Source organism: Phocoena phocoena, chromosome 14 (assembly GCF_963924675.1).
Source record: "Phocoena phocoena chromosome 14, mPhoPho1.1, whole genome shotgun sequence".
In the NCBI taxonomy this organism is placed as follows: Eukaryota; Metazoa; Chordata; class Mammalia; order Artiodactyla; family Phocoenidae; genus Phocoena; species Phocoena phocoena.
In genome coordinates this window covers 5,063,382-5,084,810 of record NC_089232.1, presented here as the reverse complement: position 1 = coordinate 5,084,810, position 21,429 = coordinate 5,063,382, and the positions used below count along the sequence as shown (strand labels likewise).

General features: G+C 46.1%; 1 protein-coding gene across 1 annotated transcript; it reads left to right on the top strand.

The window, feature by feature from the left end:
• Positions 1-1,181: 1,181 nt before the first annotated feature.
• On the top strand, positions 1,182-20,878 carry IL1R2 (interleukin 1 receptor type 2). Its single transcript, XM_065891487.1, has 8 exons — positions 1,182-1,248; positions 1,764-2,022; positions 7,770-7,950; positions 11,266-11,437; positions 13,556-13,618; positions 15,712-15,847; positions 17,741-17,883; positions 20,709-20,878. Exons 1-8 carry the CDS (start codon positions 1,182-1,184, stop codon positions 20,876-20,878), a joined length of 1,191 nt encoding a protein of 396 aa, XP_065747559.1.
• Positions 20,879-21,429: the final 551 nt, after the last annotated feature.

The window sequence follows — 21,429 nt, the reverse complement described above, 5'->3', positions numbered from 1 at the left end:
ATGTGGGCCAGAAAGAGTGAGCTAGTTCTGAGCGAGCACGGCCTCGAGTGCTTTCGCCCACATCGTTTGAGTTTTGCCATCACATGAGAAGATCAGCTCCCAGGAAGTCACTGGTCCAAGGAGGGTGAGACATCCATGGCGCTGACTTGGGTCCCACCTGCAGTTTGGAGCCGAGACTAACCCAGCGTAATCTAGGTCAGCCAAGCTCCATCTGACACACAGACCTGTGAGCAACAACAAACGGCTGGTATCGTGTGGCATTCAGTTCGGGGCTGGCTTGTTAGCTGCATTGTCGTGGCAGCAGCTAGCGATGCAACAGGCGACTGCGATGAAGCGTGAGAGGGACCACGGGGAGATGCAGAGGCATCTGATACTCCAGCCTTGGGGAGGTTGGTAGGGAGGAATGCTTCGTGAGCTTGTGTAAATTATTCACTTTTTGGCCCTCATTTTGCTTTTTCCTCGGGGATGCTCTAGATCAGAGGGTCTGCTGAATCCCTCAGCGCATGTCAGAATTGTATGTAAAATAAGTTAATCCATAAAGACTCTAGGAAGAGTTCTCTGACCAGTAAAATATAAGGAACTTTCCACTTCTGGTGATTCATTCACTCATCCCTTCACTCAACGAATAGGAGTTAGGGAGACAGCGGTGAATAAAATAAAGTAGGGTCCTGAGCACGTGGAGCTTACATGCTGGAGAGAAGAGACATGGTTAATGATAAACGCCATAGACAGCAACAGAGCGGGAAAGGAAATAGAGCACTGGGGCAGAAGGTGGTGCAACTTTACGGGAAGGTCAGGGAAGACCTCACCAGGGGTGTTGCCTGAGCCCAGACCCTAGCAGTGGCCTTAGGTGACGAAAGAGCCTATCAGGCCAAGGGGTAGGGAGTGCTAAGGCACGCTTCAGGAGAGAGAAACATGTAAGAGACAGACCCCTATTCCAGTGAAAGTTGCTGTAGAGGAATAAATTCAAAATTTTGAGTTTTCTTGTTAAAAAATCCGGGCAAAAGGGTTTTGGTCACCAGGGGAAACCTCCAGAGCCCATCCCAGGGACCATCCTCAAGGAGTTCTCTGTGCGGGTGTCAGTGGTTCTTGGTGACCCCTCCTCTGTGTCCTCCTCTAGGCTGTGGGGCGCTGGGCCTGCGGTCTCCACTTCCTGTGTCCTCCAGAAGTTCCCGGGAGTGATGTTCACCTGGTCCATGTGGATGCTGTGTGTCTCTGTCTTCACCATCCGGCCTGAGGAACACATGGGTAAGAAGTAACTCAGCTGGAGGGGACGTGCCTGCAGCTTCTCTGGGGAAAGGAGTTGCTTCTCTAGGGAGGTTCTGTTGTCCTCAAAAAGCAAGGTGTTGGTAGGTGACAGAGTCTTCCTCTTGCCCATCTTGTCTGGTACGCGAGCTTGCCCTGGGCGTCAGTCATTCCTGCCAAAGGAGCAAACCGAAGAGACCCTGCTTTTGCCCTTGACAAAAGGTGCCTTTGGATTTTAACCGTACGACCTGCTGCAGCCAAGCTGAGCTCAATCAAGATCGACTTTGAATGATAAGGCATCAGCAAGTCAATAAGGCCAAACTTTTTTTTGTCATCATGTGAACCTGACTTAACTTTTCCCACAAAATGTCAATGGGACTTGATAGTAGCCCTAACCTTGTTATTTGGGGGTTTTGAGATCTCTGTGAGAGGAGGGGTTCATGGGGCCCCCACGTTGTCCGGGTCATGTGGTTCCTCGGATGGACCCAAAGCCTGACTGTGGGTTCTTTGTCATTCAGTGGCTGCAGGAAGCTGCCAGTTTCATGGCAGGCATCCCAAAACCAGGTTCAAGGTAGAAGGGGAGCCTGTGGCCATGAGGTGCCCCCAGGTGCCATACTGGGACTCTGCTACCACCCACGTCAGTGTGACATGGCGTCGAAACAACTCCACCACGATGGTCCCAGGGGAGGAAGAGCTGCGGGTGTGGGTCCAGGACGGCGGCCTGTGGATTGTGCCAGCCTCGCGGGGGGACTCTGGCACCTACGTCTGCACTGTCAGGTCAGCCCCTCTGGGATGAGGGTGGGAAGGGGGGCCCTTGTGGAATGGATGCTTGCGTGGCGTTTCCGTGACAACCTGGATTTCAAAACCCAACGCACAGGTGGGAACCCACCTTACGTCTGCTTCACTGTCATTGAAATACCTCCTACCTGAGAGCCTGTCCACAGATGTCCTCATGACGCCCTCTCTCCCTTCACTTGAAGTCTCTGCTCAGGTGTCACCCCTATGGAGAGGACGTCCTGGCCACTTTATCTAAAGCAGGACTCCTGTCACTCTCCCCTTACCCTGTGCTGATGTTCCCTCATCTGTCACACACATATGTGTTTTGTGTACTTAAGGTTTGTCTACCCTGTTAGAACGTAAACTCCAGAGGACAGGGACTTGGTTTGTTTTGTTCACTGCTGAATCCACAAGGACCCAAGAAATAGATGTAGAACACTGAGTAGAACTGGAGACCCAGGTGAGACTTTAGGAAGAAGTTAATCCAACTGGTTATTGCACACCTGGGGGAACCAAGCTCGCTTACAAAGTTCTCCCAGGTGGTGGGTGTGGAGGTGAGGCTGGAACCCACAGCTCCTGACCTGGGGCGTAGTCCCCTTCCTCATTGCCCTGTTGCTTTTTTTTTCCCTTTAATTGTGATAACATAAGCATAACATAAAATTTACCATTTTAACCCTTTTTAAGTGTACCATTCAGTTGTGTTAAGTACATCCACATGGTTTGTGTGACCATCACCACCATCCAGCTCCAGAACTCTTTTCATCTTCCCAAGCTGAAACTCTGTCCCTACTGAACAACTCTTCAATTTCCCCTCCCCATCAGGTCCTGGCAACCCCCATTCTACCTTTATTCTGTCTCGATGAATTTGACTATTCCAAGTACCTCATATTCCAAGTACCACAGTATTTGTCCTTTTGTAACTGGCTTATTTCACTCAGTACAATGTCTTCAAGGTTCATCCGTGTTGTAGCAGGTGTCAAAATGTCCTTCCTTTTTAAGGCTGAATAATATTCCGTTATATGTACAGTTGACCCTTGAACAACACGGGGGTGAGGGGCCCCAACCCCTAAAGTCAACAGTCTGTGTATAACTTACAGTCACAGCCTTCAGTATCCACGGCTCCTCAGGACCCTCAGTTTTGTGTCCGTGGATCCACCCAACATGGGTTGTGTGATACTGCAGTATTTGCTATTGAAAAACATGTGTGTGCAAGTGGACCCACACAGTTCAAACCTGTGTTGTTCAAGGGTCAACTGTACATACAGTTGAGTCCCCGATTTCAATTTGAGTCCCCGATTTCAGTTCTTTTGAGTATATACCCAGAAATGGAATTGGTGGATCGTATGGTAATTCTATATTTAAGTTTGAGGAACTTATATTGTTTTCCACAGTGGCCAGACCATTTTACATTCCCTCCAGCAAGGTACAAGGGTTCCAATTTCTCGACATCCTTACCAACACTTATTATTTTCTGTTCTTTAATAGCCATTCTGATGGGGGTGAAGTGGTATATCACCGTGATTTTTTTTTAACATCTTTATTGGAGTATAATTGCTTTACAATGTTGTGTTAGCTTCTGCTGTCTAACAAAGTGAATCAGCTATATGTATACATATATCCCCACATCCCCTCCCTCTAAGTGGTCACAAAGCACCGAGCTGATCTCCCTGTGCTATGCGGCTGCTTCCCACTAGCTAGCTAGTTTACATTTGGTAGTATCACTGTGATTTTGATTTGCATTTCCCTAATGATTAGTGACCTTGAGCATCTTTCCATGTGCTTTACTGGCCATCTGTGTATCTTCTTTGGAGAAATGTGTATTCAAGTCGTTTGCCCACTTTAAAATCAAGTTGCTTGTTTATTTGTTTTTGAGTTGTAGGAATTCCTTATGTATTCTGGACGTGCAAATATTTTCTTGCATTCCATGGGCTGCCTTTTCACTCTGCTGATAATGTCCTTTGATGGACAAAAGTTTTAAATTTTGATGAAGTTCAATTTATCTAATTTTTCTTTGGTTGCTTGCGCTTTTCATGTCATAGCCAAGAAATCATGTCTAATGCCATGAAGCTTTCCCTCTGTGTTTTCTTCTAAACATTTTTATAGTTTTGGCTCTTATGTTTTGGTCTTTGATCCATTTTGAGTTAAATTTTGTATATGGGTAAGTTCATGGGCCAACTTCATTCTTTTGCATGTGGCTAACCAGTTTTCCTAAGACCTTTTATTGAAAAGACTGTCCTTTCCCCATTGAATGGTCTAGGCATACCTTGCTGCTTCTTGAAGGAGAAAGTTGTAGGCCTAGTGTTGGCAGCCTTAAACATTTCCTGAGTTAGTTCTGTTTTTTTTGTGTGTGTGTGGTACGCGGGCCTCTCACTGCTGTGGCCTCTCCCGTTGAGGAGCACAGGCTCCGGACGCACAGGCTCAGTGGCCATGCCTCATGGGCCCAGCCGCTCCGCGGCATGTGGGATCTTCCCGGACTGGGGCACGAACCCGTGTCCCCTGCCTTGGCAGGCGGAATCTCAACCACTGCGCCACCAGGGAAGCCCGAATTAATTCTTCTGAAAAGATTAGGGCAGACCATTGGTGTGACTGGGAAATACTCTTCTTGGCCTTGTTTCTTCAGCTGCTGCCTCTCTTCCACCCCAAGGCTCTAATCATCCTCACCAGCCAGCTTCAGAGTCTCTCCAGATTTCATAAATTCATTTGACTTAAGGAGAAACTGTGCCCATGAGTATTTACATTTAGAAAGACAGCCAAAGAAAGTGACATTCTCAGCACAAAGAAATTACTGGTGAATGGGAGAATTTCAGACAATATCAACCCCAGTCCTAGATGGTGTGTGTGTGTGTGTGTGTGTGTGTGTGTGTGTGTGTGTGTGTGTTTTCAGTCCTGTCAATGGAAGCAGGCAATCTCATATTTTCATATCAGAGAAATGTGGATATCTGATTTTTTAAAAAAAAAATTTTATTAAATTTGATTTCATCTGTATTTTCCACTTTTTATTATTAAAACCATTAATCAATATATTTATTTTTAGTTTTGGCTGTGTTGGGCCTTTGTTGCTGTGCAGGCTTTGCCTAGTTGCGGTGAGCAGGGGCTACTCTTCGTTGTGGTGCGTGGGCTTCTCATTGCAGTGGCTTCTCTTGTTGCGGAGCACGGGCTCTAGGCGCACGGGCTTCAGTAGTTGTGGCACGTGGGCTCAGTAGTTGCGGCTCGTGAGCTCTAGAGCGCAGGCTCCGTAGTTGTGGCACACGGGCTTAGTTGCTCCACAACACGTAGGATCTTCCCAGACCAGGGCTTGAACCTGTGTCCCCTGCATTGGCAGGTGGACTTTTAACCACTGCGCCACCAGGGAAATCCCTGGATATCTGATTTTACAATAGCTATAAATGCATAATTTTTCTTTCTTTTTAGTGTCAAAAATTCTAACGTTTTTCTAAGGAACACTATGAGGAAAACTTAATAGCGTGGTAGAAATAGGATGGAATTTGGAGTCAGAATGATATGAATGTGAATCTTAGCCCTCATTTGCTCCCTGGTAGGACCTTGGTCTTACTCTTTGATATTTATGGGCCTCAGTTTTCTCCTTTGTAAAGAGGTTTGTTGGGAGGGTTCTGTGAAATCACAGCGTATGAGGCATAGAGTATGGGGAGCACCATTGTAGGTGTCAATATGCACATGGACGTGGCCTTTCTTTCCCCAAATGCAAGACTTATTTACTACTGAAGCGATAACATGCAAAAATTAGGGAGATGTGAGCTGAGTCATATTTGCCTTAAAGTTTGTTTTTATACGTGATTTAAAAATGTGTGCTTAATACCTTATTTTGTTTTGTATTCTTGTAGAAAAAAAGAGATCAGAGATTGAGAGGCCAGGGAAACCCGATGTGGGTTAATCTTTTGTAGCTCGTGGGAGAGTTCCCCTGGCTGACCTCTAAAGCTCTCTTCCAGCTTCGGGATCGGGGTCTAATAGAGCAAGAATCACCAGCAGCTGCCATGATGCCCTTTGGCATTTACAGTCACAGGGCATAAAATGGCCCTGCTCCTGTTCTGTTTATAATTTTGTGACCTAGAGCCCACATAGCTGTTCTGTCCATCAGGGCGGGCAAGGTGATGCTGCTGGGCTACGCAGCCCCCCAAGTCTCAATGCCAGGACCTGTAACCCCACCGTCTGCTCTGGATGGGGGACAGGACATATCTGGTGGATGGCACAAATGACAACCACCTCTTTGCTGTGGGGCTGCCACACTACATGGGGAATATGAGTGGTGATCTATCAGATGATTTCCCCACCCATCTTTCTTTTGAGTTATTTCCACGGGGGGGTCTGTTGCCCAAAGGGGGATGACCAGATCAGTAATGCGAACGGGTTTGTAACTCTCAATATGTCTCGTAAGCTTGGTGTCTGGATGTAATGCCCTGATTTACAGGTTTTCCCACAGCTCTACTGGCTTCTAACCTTGGTTTGACCTCTTAGAGGCTCTGTAGCCTTAGGAATTTACTTACTTTCTGCATACCTACTTTTCCTCATCTAAAAGTGATACAGTAGTGTCACAGGGTTGGAGAATAAATGAAATGATGTATTGCAGAGCACAGAGCCTGGCATGCTGTCCTCCCCAGGAGCTGCTGGGAGGGCTATTTTCAGGTGTGCTCTGTTCTTCAGACTTGCCCTCATTAGCATTTCTTCGATTTGCAGTGAGATTATGCATTCTTCAAGGTGATAGCTGTCTGCATTTCTTCATGCATAAAATGTTTTTCATCTTTTTCCTTTCTTCAACCAGATATGAAGTAGAAATTTGAATTAATTTCTTTTTGCTTTCGGGTAGTAAGCATTTATCACTTACTACCTTCACATATAATTTTCACATTTTGCTCCTTCTTTGGGTATAGAATTTTTTTACATTTTGCTGTACCCCTCCCTCCCAACCCCATAAAACACACATGCTCATTGTCTGTGTTGATGTCCAGTGTTTCTTAGGTAGATCACCAGCAGCTTAGCTGAGCTAATTATATCTTTATGTTTTTCTACTTAAAAAAATCGTTTGAATTAATATCCTCTGCCCTTCCCTCCACATTGTCTGTATTTCTGTCAAGGTTTTGCCTCTGTCCTTTCCCCAGTTCTAGGGTCTTGACTGAATGATGATACTGCGATTATAGTTAGAGCCACCAAAAAAAAAAATAAAAACCAAACAAACAAATTTACCAAGTTAATTTCCCCTGTGCAGTATTGCAAAAATCATTTCTAGATCTTTTACAAAGAGCTCAGAAGTTTTCTGAAATTTGACTTCAGTTGATAAATGATTTCCAAGAGAAGTAAAGAGGATTTTCTTTATATGGAAACAGTGGCTCTTAGGAAACAATATCTCCAACTAGATAAGGTTGCCTGGACCAGGAATTTGGAGCATACTGGGGCTGTGATCAAGAACCTCCCCCGGAACCTGGAAGGGTTTAGGCCCCTTTGAAGAGGACTTGAGGGTTCTTTACTGGCCCTCAAAGGTCTTGAAATCAGGCTTGTGGAGGGTCCTTTTTGGAAACATGCAGAATATATCACCATTTTTATATGACAATTATGATTCTTTTTTTGTGTGCTCCAAAGATTCAAAAGGACAAGGGACAAAAGTATTGCAATACAAATGAGGAAAATACAGAATGCAGAATTTAATGAGATTGGGGAATTATTCTTAATCTCATTCCGTTTTATTTTCATTTTGCCTTGCCATTTATTATTCCTTTTTCTCCCTTTTAAATCAGAAATGCCTCTTACTGTGACGAAATGTCCGTTGAGCTCAGGGTTTTTGAGAAGACAGAAGCTTCCCTGCCTCTCATCTTCTACCCGCAAATTATAACCTTGTCAGCCTCTGGGTTATTAGTTTGTCCTGATCTGAGTGAATTCATCGGGAACAAAACTGACGTGAAGATTCGATGGTACAAGGTACATCTTTAAGAATTGCCGTTTAATGAAAAGGTGTTTGATGAGCCATAGGAAAGATATAAAATATTCATTTGAAGACTATATATTCACTTTTATATTTCTGGTTTTTTAAACCAGTGATTTTAAAAAGGGCCATGATTAATATGCTCTATTAGTCTTGATAGGGCTTAGGTAAGTGTCCTCAGAGGGTGATTCGCAAAGACAGAGTGGAAATGAATGCAGAATAAATAACAACTGAAGAAAAGAGCTTTTCACTCTGTTGTTTGTCTATAGAAATTTTTAGAAAGAACTATTTAACAACTTGATACACATATTGATAGAGTTATTTTGTTTGTTTGTTTTTGTTTTTGCGGTACGCGGGCCTCTCACTGTTGTGGCCTCTCCCGTTGCGGAGCACAGGCTCCGGACACGCAGGCCCAGCGGCCATGGCTCACGGGCCCAGCCGCTCCGTGGCACGTGGGATCTTCCCGGACCGGGACACGAACCCGCGCCCCCTGCATCAGCAGGCAGACTCTCAACCACTGCGCCACCAGGGAAGCCCTGATAGAGTTTTTTGAAAGCACATAAAAATCAACCTTTGAGTTAAAGGAGTAAATATAAGCACCATTTCGTGTCCTGACTGGTTGAATAAATATCTACTATCATTGGCTCCCTTGTTTAGACCAGGTGTGGGCAAATGACAGCCAGGGCCAAAAATTGAGCTGCCGCCCATTTTCGTATGTCCACCAGCTTAGTTTTCACTTGTTTAAATGGTTAAATAAAAAGAATAATATTTCATGACCCGTGAAAATGATATAAAACTCAAACCTCAGTGTCTATAAGTAATGTTTTGCTGGGACACGCTCATTTATTTCTGTGTTTTCGTGGAGCAACGGCAGAGTTGAATAGTTGAACAGAGGCCACGTGGACCGTAGGTCTAAAATATTTACTCTCTGGCCCTTTACAGAAAAAGTTGCCGATTCCTGATATACAACATAGATTGATACTGAAAAGTACAGTTATTTGTTTAAAAATGGATAGAAACTAACCCTTTAATCAAAAAATAGGTTGACCAGTTGACTGGTATTCTAACTACAAGATATCTCTAGGATGTCAATTTAATATTGGGAACTTTTAAATGATTTTCGGAGAAAGTGAACAGCCAGCTCCTAGGAGTTCACCTGCCCAGTTATGGAGCTCTTGGTTTTGTAAGAGCATAAAAAGGTCAAGTGAGGGGTTTTACCGTAGAGGAAAGAGCACAGGTTCTGGGGTTGAGCAGTCTGGATTGGAAACCCTGCTTCTTCACTAACCTTTTGTATAGCCTTGGTCAGTTATTTTACCTCTTAAACCTGTTCCCTCTGCAAGACGGCAGTTCGTCACTCCCACTGCCTGAGATTGTTTTGAGATCAAATGGAGCACAGTGTGGGAAGCACCTCGCGCAGTGCTTGATTTGTAAATGGTCCTCAATAAATTCGGGTGGACAAGGGTATCATGGTGGCGCTTAATAATAATATTTGTTCCCGTCCTAAGAATGCTAATCGTTACTGAGCACGTTCTGTGTACAAGTCTGTTCTAAACTCCCTGACACGAACCCAGTGCAGTAGGGGCTGTTAATATCTCCATTTTACAGATTAGGAAACAGAGACCGGAAATGTAAGGAATATGCTGACATGCAGCTGGTAGAGGGTGAAGCCAAACCTCTGACCCCGCAGGCCAGAACCCACACATCCCTGCCACACGGGGGAGACCTGGGGGCTCGTAGGCCCTGGAATAATTGTGCTACTGGGCCCTGTTTGGCTTTTTTCATATTTGATCACTCATGTTGGGAACAATGAAATCTCTTTCTTTAATTAAATACATTGTACAGTTAGACTTCATGAGCTATGTGGTTGACAAACTATTCCAGTTATGCCTGGCTTCTCATTTAGAAAAGGTCTCTGAAATGACTCAAGGTTATTATATATGACTATTGCAATCATCATTTTTTTTAAAGGCATTTCTTTTTTAAAAAATTAATTAATTTATTCATTTTTTGGCTGTGTTGGGTCCTCATTGCTGTGCACGGGCTTTCTCTAGTTGCGGCGAGCAGGGGCTACTCTTCATTGCAGTGCGCGGGCTTCTCATTGTGGTGGCTTCTCTTGTTGCGGAGCATGGGAGCTAGGTACGTGGGCCTCAGTAGTTGTGGCACACAGGCCCAGCTGCTCCGTGGCATGTGGGATCTTCCCAGACCAGGGATCGAACCTGTGTGCCCTGCATTGGCAGGTGGACTCGCAATCACTGCACCATTAGGGAAGCCTCGCAATCATCATGGTTTTGAAAGAGATGTTCCTGAGAACATTTTGTGCTCATGAGGGTGTGTTCTCTGTTACTGGAGACTTCCCTCTTGAGGGTCTGCTCTGTAGAATGCACAGTACCTTTTGTCCATACAGGAAGTATGGCCTCATGTCTCACATTTATTTTTTTATTATTATGTTTTAAAATAAATTTATTTGTTTTTGGCTACATTGGTTCTTTGTTGCTGTGCTCAGGCTTTCTCTAGTTGCGGCGAGCAGGGGCTACTCTTTGTTGCGGTGTGTGGGCTTCTCATTGTTGCGGAGCATGGGCTCTAGGCACGTGGGCTTCAGTAGTTGTGGCACGTGGGCTCAGTAGTTGTGGCTCATGGGCTCTAGAGCACAGGCTCAGTAGTTGTGGTGCACGGGCTTAGTTGCTCCACGGCATGTGGGATCTTCCCAGACCAGGACTCAAACCTGTGCCCCATGCACTGGCAGGCGGATTCCTAACCACTGTGCCACCAGGGAAGCACCACATTTATTTTTGTCTTACAAATTTTTCTCTGTCTCTACTGACTCCTAAAATTGAGATGATGTTTAAAGTGATTACTGCAATATCAACTCTTCTGAGCCTTGTTCTCCAAGTTGCCATGACTACGTCATAACACCCCTTTCTGGATGTTTCCCAAGCACTCTTTTCTGGATGTTTCCCACAGCACTCCTTTCTGGATGCTTCTATAGGCAGCTGTTATGCCATAAATATATTTATATTTTAATCGCCTACTTTGTCAAAGAAGATAGTTTCTTTTTTTCCCATTGTGCCAAAGCAAATGCACTTTAAACGTTCTGGTTAAACAAACCCAGCCATCCCGTGTTATATGCTAACAAACTCCCCCTCCTAAAAATACAGTTAAAAGCATGTCCCAAAGGACAATATTTGCAAAGTAAATATCAGAGCGCTTCTTGGATTGCAGATTCAACAGTGACGGATGATACGAATGCTGTTCATAGTTTTTGAGATGTCAATTAAGATATAGCGTAACTTTGAAAAACATTTTCTCTTAAGGATTCTGTCCCTTTGGATCAAGACAACGAGAAGTTTCTAAGTGTGAGGGGAACTCGCTTACTGGTAAACAATGTGTCTCTGGAGGACGCGGGCTATTATCAGTGTGCCATGACGTTTGCCCACAGAGGCAGGCAATACAACATCACCAGGAATATCAAACTCCGTGTTAAGAGTGAGTACTTGCCATCAAGGTACCTCTGCACCCTGGTTCAGCAGCAAGCATGCAAGGAAAAAATTAGGGTTCCTGTAGAATTCTTTGAGTGTCTTTGGTGTGAAAGGAAAACAGATATGGCAACTCTCTAAGCATCAGGCTTCTAAGATGTGTAGGACACTTGGAAAGAGAGGAAGCAGGGCGTTTTTACGAGGAATGGTGAATCCCTGGGTAGTTGACGGGGTTCCGAGTCTGAGGCTAAAACATGTACCACTAGAGGGAGCCAAACAGTGGTTCTCTTGGAAGGTCTCTTTGCAAGGTCCCCTTGGAAGGCCCGCACCTCCAGGGCCAGCTATCAGGACACGGTTGCCGTAACTTTGTGTATAATTCTAGGATACTAGGATTTTATTGGATTTTTCAGTGAGAAGGCTATGCGTTGGCATATGTGGTGAAAATTGCCCTTTTCTGGTCTTTCCCAAGCAGGTCTAGTTACCCTTGAAACCAGGATTTTAAATAGTGAGGGATCTCATTGGTTTAAATGAGTTCTACCTGAAAATAATGTTGTGAACAGTACTGATTAGCATGTCAAGTTTATCCACTGTTTCCTCCATGCCTTCTACGTGTGGGACATCAAGCTTGGTGCAAAGGGCACACAAGTGATGCAGTTCTAGCCCCTGCCCTGGAAACTGTGGTGCCTTTCTTTGTTTTATACACTGAGTAACTACACACCTGGAGTCTTTTAAGGACGTTTCAGAGGGCATTGGAACTGTATTAAGGTTACATAATTGGTCTGTGCGGGGAAAGACTTTTTTCTCCCAGAGAATCCAGAGATTCAGTTTTACTACAGGGAAAATCGTGTCTCCCATGAATGGAAAGCTCTAGATTATTTTCTTTTAACGTCTTGTGAAGATTCATTCACATCAACCCCTTGCTCCCGCACAGCGGGGACCCCTGAGAATCCCGTGACTTTGAAAGGGCCCGGAATTATCCTGTTCATGTGATACTGAACAGGAACACTAGGGGGCGCCAACCTACATATAATCCTGTGTCCGGACCACACTGTGTCTCAGCCGTTCTCCAAGGGTGGTCCTCGGCCAGCGGCAGTGGCATCCCCTGGGTACTCATCAGACCTGGAAAATCTCAGGCCCCATCCCAGACCTACTGAATCAGAAGCGATTAGCAGTCTGTGTTTAACACTGCCACCACCCCCGTGTCGGAGATGCTGATGTAGCCCGGAATTGGGACCCACGGATGCATTAACGTCTCGTCCTTGGGGCGTTCTTCTCCCCTCTCTGCTCCCAGCCTCTGTGCAGCAGCCCTGTGACCGTGAGGGGAGGGAAAAGCTCCCGGTCTTGGTGGAGAAGCGGCTGCTCCGCGGGCTCTCCTGGGATGCTGCATAATGCTTATTCCTGTTAGGGTTTCAAATGCTCTTTAGTGGAAGAGGTAGGGATGGAGCAGAGCTCTCTGTCCACCCCCATCAACTGTCCTTTCTGCTGCAGTTCAGATGCCCAGTTTCTTCCAGCTGCTGGGTGACCTGCGTCTCAGGGAGCTGGGTTCCAATTCCCGCCCCACCCCCGAAAGGGTCAATCACCTCAACTAAAAAGCCCTGGTGACCAAGCTGGGTTACTCAGTTCATCACTCAGTATGGGGTTAGCATCACGAACAGGTGGTTCTGGGGCCCCTGTGCCTTTTTTATTTTTTATTTCTTTGGAAGCGACTCCAGGGTTCTGTGGCAGGCGCGTGGGATGGTAGCGAGGGAGTGGGGAGAGATACTTTGGGGCAAGGAGCCTCTGGAGGAAGACCTATCCTGTGGACACGGTGAACGTTCCTTTTAAGGATTCATTCAGGAAGCCGGGGAGCGGAACGGTTAATTGTTACCACAGAGCAGAGAACATCTGTTCGTGGAATGTGTGTTTAACTGTGGCTTCTTCCAGTCATCTCTCTTCTGGGAAAGGCATTGGCCAAAGAGGCTCAATTTCGTGGAGAGCCGGTTTCCTTTGCCAGACAAAAGCCAAGTCTCACAATGGCTGGCCCTACTGTAAAGGATAATTTAGTTAATTAGCTAAACAATAGACCCTGACCCTCAGCTTGCAAAGAAGGCTTTCCTAACTGAATCTCTTTTCCTCATATCTTTCTCAGAAAGAGAAGAGGAGACGATTCCCGTGATCATCTCCCCCCACCAGACCATCTCAGCTTCGCTGGGTAAGGACCGTGTAACCCACCTGGATGGCTGCAGTCCCAAAGCTGGGGCCCCAGGACCCCTGTGTCACCGACTGTGCCTGCCGTGGGGTTTGCAGTTCCCCCTACCCCAGCGGGATAATAGCAAATGAGAGGGAACATTTCCCTTTACCAAGTACCGTCAGTAATGGCATTATCTGAAAACACGTACACTTTGCTTCTTGAAAACCCTGCCTACAAAAATCTCAGTGCAAAAATCAGAACGTTCTAGTAGCTGTTGTTAACTGCATGAAAGGATTAAGGCATGATGCCCCAGAAAGTCAGCACCTGTAGTGTATTTAAAATAATTCACTTTACCAATACTTGGCCGACGCTCAGCATTTCCCCAAGACTCCGACTCTGCCCCTGCTGGTTCCCCCAGAGACAGTTTCTTATCGCCAAAATAGCTGGTCCACGGGTCAAGGGAGTTAATGAAAACGCATGACAGAGGTTTTCACCATTTTTCACCATCCTAGCCAGTACGCACTTTCTTATTGAGCACAGCTGAGTCTGATAAGATGCCATTCAGGGCTTCCCTGGTGGCGCAGTGGTTGAGAGTCCGCCTGCCGATGCAGGGGACACGGGTTCGTGCCCCGGTCCGGGAAGATCCCACATGCCGTGGAGCGGCTGGGCCCGTGAGCCATGGCCGCTGAGCCTGCGCGTCCGGAGCCTGTGCTCCGCAACCGGAGAGGCCCTGGCAGTGAGAGGCCCGCGTATCACACACACAAAAAGATGCCATTCAATGCCAACATCAACCCTGTGGGGAGGTCTTATTTCTCCGAATTTCCAGAAGGAAAAGCTGCCCAGGGGGTCACTGGCTCAGTATCTGTCAAAAAGCCATAGTCGGGTCTGGCTGGGGTTCAGACGCAGGCCTGTGTGTCTGTGAGGCCTGTACCTTTTCTGTATGTCTGTTTTTATATAGAGGTTTTGTAGGTCTTATGCTCATTTATTAAACCCTGGCTGCAGAGTCCTGTCTATCTACATATCATCTATCTATCTATCATCTATCTATTATCTATCTAACCACCCATCTATCCATCTATCATCTATTATCGATCTGTTATCTACCTCCCTCCCTCCCTCTTTTGTCTGGTGTTTGGGCTTACATTTTTAACTTTAACTGGTGGTCATGGAGAAGGAGGGCTTTTGCACAGACGCCGGGATTGCTGCCTGACACCTGAGTTGCAGCTCCCAACAGCTGCCTTGGCTCTCAGAAGGGCCTCCTGGAAGCTTGGGGAAGTGGGGACCCGGGTTAGCGCTGACTAGCGCCCCAGCGCCCCTGCTCCTCTGTGCTCCCCAGGCCAGTGGAGCTGAGTCTCCAGCCCCGTTGCTTTGCATATGCACTGATGTGTCTGGCAGAGTCCTATGAGGCCAGAACGAGTGGGCTGTTTTTGGCTGAGAAATCTTTAAGGTCATAAGGGATGTGAAGGAGGAAGAAAGGTGGGCTTTCTGAGCCTGAAGTGGCCAGGTGCATTAAAGCACACACCCCAGGGAGGCACATTACCCACGAGGAATTTATTCCCCCTCCTCCGCTTTGGTGACTGAAAAAAAACCCAACTTAGTGATTGAGGCAGGGGACCAAGGACCATCGTATCGCACAACTGTAGAAGGCACCATTCGTGTGAAACACGGTGGCTTTTGAAAGGATTAATCCTAAATGAACACGACCAGGGATGGAGAGCTCCTAGCGGAAACAGGAGAGCAGAGACCAGCAGTGGGCAAAGAGACAGAACCCTCTGGATCCTGGATCTGGAGTTCTGGAGGCAAGAAGAATAAACTGTGGGAAACGGCAGCTCTGGGATTCAGAATGCGCCGTAGGAGCCGGGTGGCCTTGGGGGAGCCATCTGCCTGTGGGTTTCCATCTGCCCTGAGGACCCGTGCAAAGAGCTGGAGACCCTTGGTAAATACTGATGCGCTAGGTGAATGGAATCGCTTGAGGGAACTAAGTCTCCTTCTAAGAAAAGAATTGGTGAGGGTGTCTGAGAAAAGGGGGGAAGATCCACCGCTCAGATCTGCTGATGTGACCCCGTCCCCTGGCTGGGTTCTGACATTTGATGCGCTGCGTCTTGCCGTCACAGGGTCAAGACTGACAATCCCGTGTAAGGTGTTTCTGGGAGCTGGCATACAGGCGACCACCTTGCTGTGGTGGACTGCCAACAACACACACGTAGAGGATGCCTACAAGGGGGGCCGCGTGACCGAGGGGCAGCGCCAGTAAGTGGGGGAAGATCTTCCTCATCCCCTGGGCAGAGCTGTTGTGAACCCCCTGTAGACTCCACTTCCTTGTAGAGACAACGTCCTAGCCAACCCATCAATATGACACACACACCACATTACAAATATATATTTTTTTATTCTACTCCGTTGGATTTTTAGAATCTTAAACATTGGGTTTTGCTAAGTATCACCAACTGTTCTTGAGAATCAAGCCTTCTCTCTAAATCTATGAGCTGCAGCCTACGACTTGACATTGGTGTTGCCTCTTCTAGCTGTTTAATTAGATCTTTGTTCCTTGAGCATTGCAGAGTCAAACATTCACAGCCCTTAAAACGACTCTGAAACTTAGCCACGGGATCCGAGAGCCGCCTCTGCTTCCTTCCAGTCTCTAAGGAAGGTTACTCTGAAAGAAAGCGAGGATTCTGTCCTCATAAGCCTTCATCTCCAGGAAATATTTTCTCACTCTGAAAGTAGAACAATCAGGCCTTGTAAATGGAAACCATTTTCATGTGAGGAGGCAGACCCTTCAATGTTCCAAATTATAAAGTGTTTTTAAAATCACAGTTTCAGTACTCTGAAGTTGCCTGAACTTCTGCTGGCCCCCAATTTTTGTCTTTTTGTCTTTTTGGAAAGACCTATCAAAAAAGGTCTTTCTGACCTAGAGTCTGTCATACAGAGTGAAGTAAGTCAGAAAGAAAAAGACAAATACCGTATGCTAACACATATATATGGAATTTAAGGGGAAAAAATGTCATGAAGAACCTAGGGGTAAGACAGGAATAAAGACGCAGACCTACTGGAGAACGGACTTGAGGATGTGGGGAGGGGGAAGGGTGAGCTGTGACAGGGCGAGAGAGAGTCATGGACATATACACACTAACAAACGTAGTAAGGTAGATAGCTAGGGGGAAGCAGGCGCAAGGCACAGGGATATTAGCTCGGTGCTTTGTGACAGCCTGGAGGGGTGGGATAGGGAGAGTGGGAGGGAGGGAGACGTAAGAGGGAAGACATATGGGAACATATGTATATGTATAACTGATTCACTTTGTTATAAAGCAGAAACTGACACACCATTGTAAAGCAATTATACCCCAATAAAGATGATAAAAAAAAAAAAGGTCTTTCTGGATGCAATTTAGTGGATAGAAATTATGTGTGGTTAGTGCAACTGTTTGCTTGCAAATCCTCATTGTGAAAAGCTTGGGCAGAACCCACATGCTGCATGTCAGCTTACTCATACTATCTGTTTGCTTAAAGGAGCCTATTTTCCCCCCATAGATTAAAAAAAAAATAGTCCTAGTGGATCCACATCCATGATATTTTAATTCATACTAACAGATCGTAGTGAAGCATCTTCGGATTCCTGCAACATTGCAAATGGCAGTGCTGTTGATTAGAGACCCCTCCACTGCGGCCCATCTGCAGCCCTCGGATCTGCGCTTGAGTTTCTAGAGTGAGGGTTGGCAGTGAGCGGGCATGAGAGTAGACACCGTGGAGGACGGGATTCTTGGAAACTCCCTGCCCTCCAATATGCAAATGATTTCTTGGTGATACAGTCCAATTTCCCCAAACTAGACATTTCTATTCCTACTACTGGTTCTTTGTTCATCAAGGGCCTTAAAAAGTGATTTCTCCCCCATTATCCAAACTAAACTGGCTTCTGCAAGCTCCTTGTTACAAGTAACCTATCACAGTGACCAGCATCTTCAGGGTCCCTCTCACCTTCAGGAACAGGCTTCGAAATTCTCCCAAATACGTAACAAATATAATGGCAAGTGCCTCTAACTTGGTAAATCATGACATCAATTTAAGCACCGTGGGGCCTTGAGAATGTGTGGGTGTCTATGTTGAAAAGACACTTTATGTTTAACTAAGTGTTTTCTCACTTAGGGAATACTCAGAAAATAATGACAATTACATTGAAGTGCCACTGATTTTTGATCCAGTCGTAAGAGAGGATTTGCACACGGATTTTAAATGTGTTGTCCGTAATACAATGAGTTTCCAGATGCTTCGTACCACAGTCAAAGAAGGTATGGATTTGGGGGACATTAAAGGGAAAAACTATGTGTTGGATGCCCTGTGGATGCTAAATAAAGCTCCTGACGCGCTGGGTGATCACTTAGGAGGGCCCGTGAGTTTCCCGTTAGCGGAGCACAGAAAGCAAATCTCTCATTTTCTATGACTTTTTTGGTAGGGTGGAGGCTGCCACCTCACGGGCTCCAGAGCGCAGGCTCGGAGATTGTACTCAAAGAAAAATTTAAAGAGGAAGCTGAGGGCTTCCCTAGTGGCGCAGTGGTTGAGAGTCCGCCTGCCGATGCAGGAGATGTGGGTTCGTGCCCCGGTCCGGGAAGATCCCACGTGCCGTGGAGCTGCTGGGCCCGTGAGCCATGGCCTCTGAGCCTGCGCGTCCGGAGCCTGTGCTCTGCAACGGGAGAAGCCACAACAGTGAGAGGCCCGCGTACCGCAAAAAACAAAACAAAGAGGAAGCTGATTTTTTTAGAAAAAAGATAAAATGGTTCTGCGATAGATTTAAAAAAACCCCACGTCCTCTAGTGGTTCTGCCTGCATCGGCAGGACCAGCTCTGCTTTCATGACCCCTCAAGGAGGGTGGGATGCTTTTTATCCCGAGGTTGAGAGATTTCATCCTCCGAGAGCTGGGAACTGGAAGGTACGCAGGGCTCAGGCAGCTTCAGAGTTAAAGACATCAGTCATCAGGAGATAAAGTATAAGGCTGTAGCCAAACCAACGCAGTGCTCACGGAAGGACATTTACAAAAGGAAAGAAAAACCTGACTTACCATATTGACAAATGGACTTCTTATCAGTGTTTGAGCGCTGAGCAGGAAAGGGAGACGTGGGTGATGTAGTCTGTGGACAGCCCGAAGGATAAGAAGGGAAGAGACAAAGCGATCCCTACCGGGAGCCTTACCCTGCCTCCTGGGCAGTCTGCAAAATCAATAAACACAAACTGCCCCACATATTCCGTGTTTGCAGGGGAGGCAGCTGCAGACGAGCTTCTAATCGGAAAGCTGAGAATTTGTGTAAGCCTCAGGGCAGGAACGACAGCACAATATAACTTCTCTCCAACTGTGGTCCCTGCATACCAGCATCCCTGACTTGAGCCACTAGTTGAAAATGCAGATTCCTAGGCTCACCCCCAGATCTACCCGGTCAGATTCTCTGGGGTGAGGCCAAAGACTGCGATTTAGCAAGCTCCTTTCATGTTAAAGTTTGAGAACCGTTGCCCTAGGACACACGCAAAGGCTGACGTCCCAGATCATTTCCACGAGCGGATTGTTGGTGGTACAAACTTGGAAGTGGAGGATTCCACAGAAAGTGGGATCCACTGCTGGGCTTCAGAATAGTGACCCAAAGGAAGCCATGGTTTGTCTTCTCCTGATGCTGGGAACCTGCAAACACTTCTAAGACGTGAGCCCTGACCCTGCCTGTCCTTCGCTGGGTGGGCCATGACTGATCACAGAGGGCACAGGTCAAAGCCTTTCGCCAGGGCTGAGAGGTGCCTCCAAATGGCTGCTCCGAAAATGAAAGCTTCACTCGTTTCTAAGCCTTGAGGGATTTTAAGGTGTAAGAATCACCTGGAGAAATTGTCTGAGATTGTGTCGATTCCTGAACACCTGCACAGACTAAGATAAATAGTAGCTTAAAAATGTAGAATTCTAGCCTCATCATCCATGCGCTTGTTAACTTCTTTAATTTGATTTTTATTAGATAGTATAGTTTATTTACAACGTTCTGTTAGTTTCAAGTGTACAGCAAAGTGAATCAGTTATACATATACATATATCTGCTCCTTTTCAGATTCTTTTCCCTTACAGGTTCTTACAGAATATTGAGCAGAGTTCCCTGTGCTACACAGTAGGTCCTTGTTGGTTACCTGTTTTATATATAGTAGTGTGAATATGTCAGTCCCAAACTCCTAATTTATCCCTCCTCCTCAACACTTGTTAACTTTTTATCCATACTTCCTAGATTTCCTAAGATAAATTAGTTTTTAAATTTATCTTATTTTTGGCTGGGTTAGGTCTCCTTGTTGCTGTGCGCGGGCTTTCTCTAGTTGCAGTGAGCAGGGGCTAGTCTTCTTTGCGGTGCGCGGGCTTCTCATTGCAGTGGCTTCTCTTGTTGCGGAGCACGGGCTCTAGGCACGTGGGCTTCAGTAGTTGTGGCGTGCGGGCTCAGTAGTTGTGGCTCACGGGCTCCAGAGCGCAGGCTCAGCAGTTGTGGTGCACGGGCTTAGTTGCTCCGCGGCATGTGGGATCTTCCCGGACCAGGGCTCGAACCCGTGTCCCATGCACTGGCAGGCGGATTCTTAACCACTGCGCCACCAGGGATTGCTTCTTATATTTTCATAACACAGAGATGCCAAGGAGTAGAATATAAAATAGCTGGATCCAAGCGATAATCTTGACACCTAAAGCCCCTTTATTCAAAGTTTTTCTTTTCCTTTGTTACTTTGCTGACTCCTCATGACACCCATGCTCATGGAAAAGGGCAAATTATGTGCTGGCCACGTCACAGTCAGCTAGCGGAGACCTAGACAGGCATCTTATGGCACACAGCCCAACGGGTAGAACAAAATTAGACCATCGACACCTGCCCACCCCCCCAACTCTGCGTTGCTTCTCTCCGATGGATATTTGTTCTACCTGGCTTGTTTGCCTAACGCCACAGATATCATTCTCAAGTATCCTTGATCTTAGTGTAAGACATACTTTGTGAAAATCAGTACCTGTTTATTAGAAGTGACAAACACCACTTCCTTCTCTGTAAAGTGCACGGCAATGTCCTATTTGGTGGTAGGGGCGTGTTCACCCCTCACATGTCTGTTCTTCCTACAGCTGCCACGTTCTCCTGGGAGATTACACTGGCCCCCCTTTCCCTCATCTTCTTGGTTTTGGGGGGAATATGGATGCACAGACGGTGTAAACGCAGAACTGGAAAAGCCTATGATTTGATGATGGAGTTAAAGACCAGCCATCAGATTCTCAATCCTATCCGAGTAGAATAAAGGAAATAAAATATTTCAAGTCGAACGATGTCCTTTCTTCCGCAAGCAGCCCTGGTTTTTGAGGGACGCTGTTCTTTTCCTCAGTTGTTTAACAGAGCTGCTGTGTTTATAGTGGGTTTATAGTAAAAGACTGAAGTGGACATGTAAAGTTTATTCTGAAACTGAATCACGGGGGCCAATGTGCACATGGGTGGGCTTGAGGTGCTCTTTGAATAAGAGGTGAAAACACCTAAATGAGTTTTGGAATTCATTCATTCATTTCACAAAAATGTGTTAAAAGTCTACTTTAGCTATGCTCTATGGCAGGTGTTATAGATACAAAGATAAAGACATGGTTTTCCTTTCGGGAAGGTGAAATTTCATGTTGAAACTGGAAAGGATGGTTTAGAAATACTAAAGAAGAGTCAGCAAGAATTGGTAAATGCTTTTTAAAAGGACGATCCAAAAAATAGTAATTCAAATAGATGGTCAGCAAAATACGTTAGAACATACTAGCAGACTGAGAAATGGATTCGCCTTCATAACGAAACTTCTGAAAATAAAGAGAATGG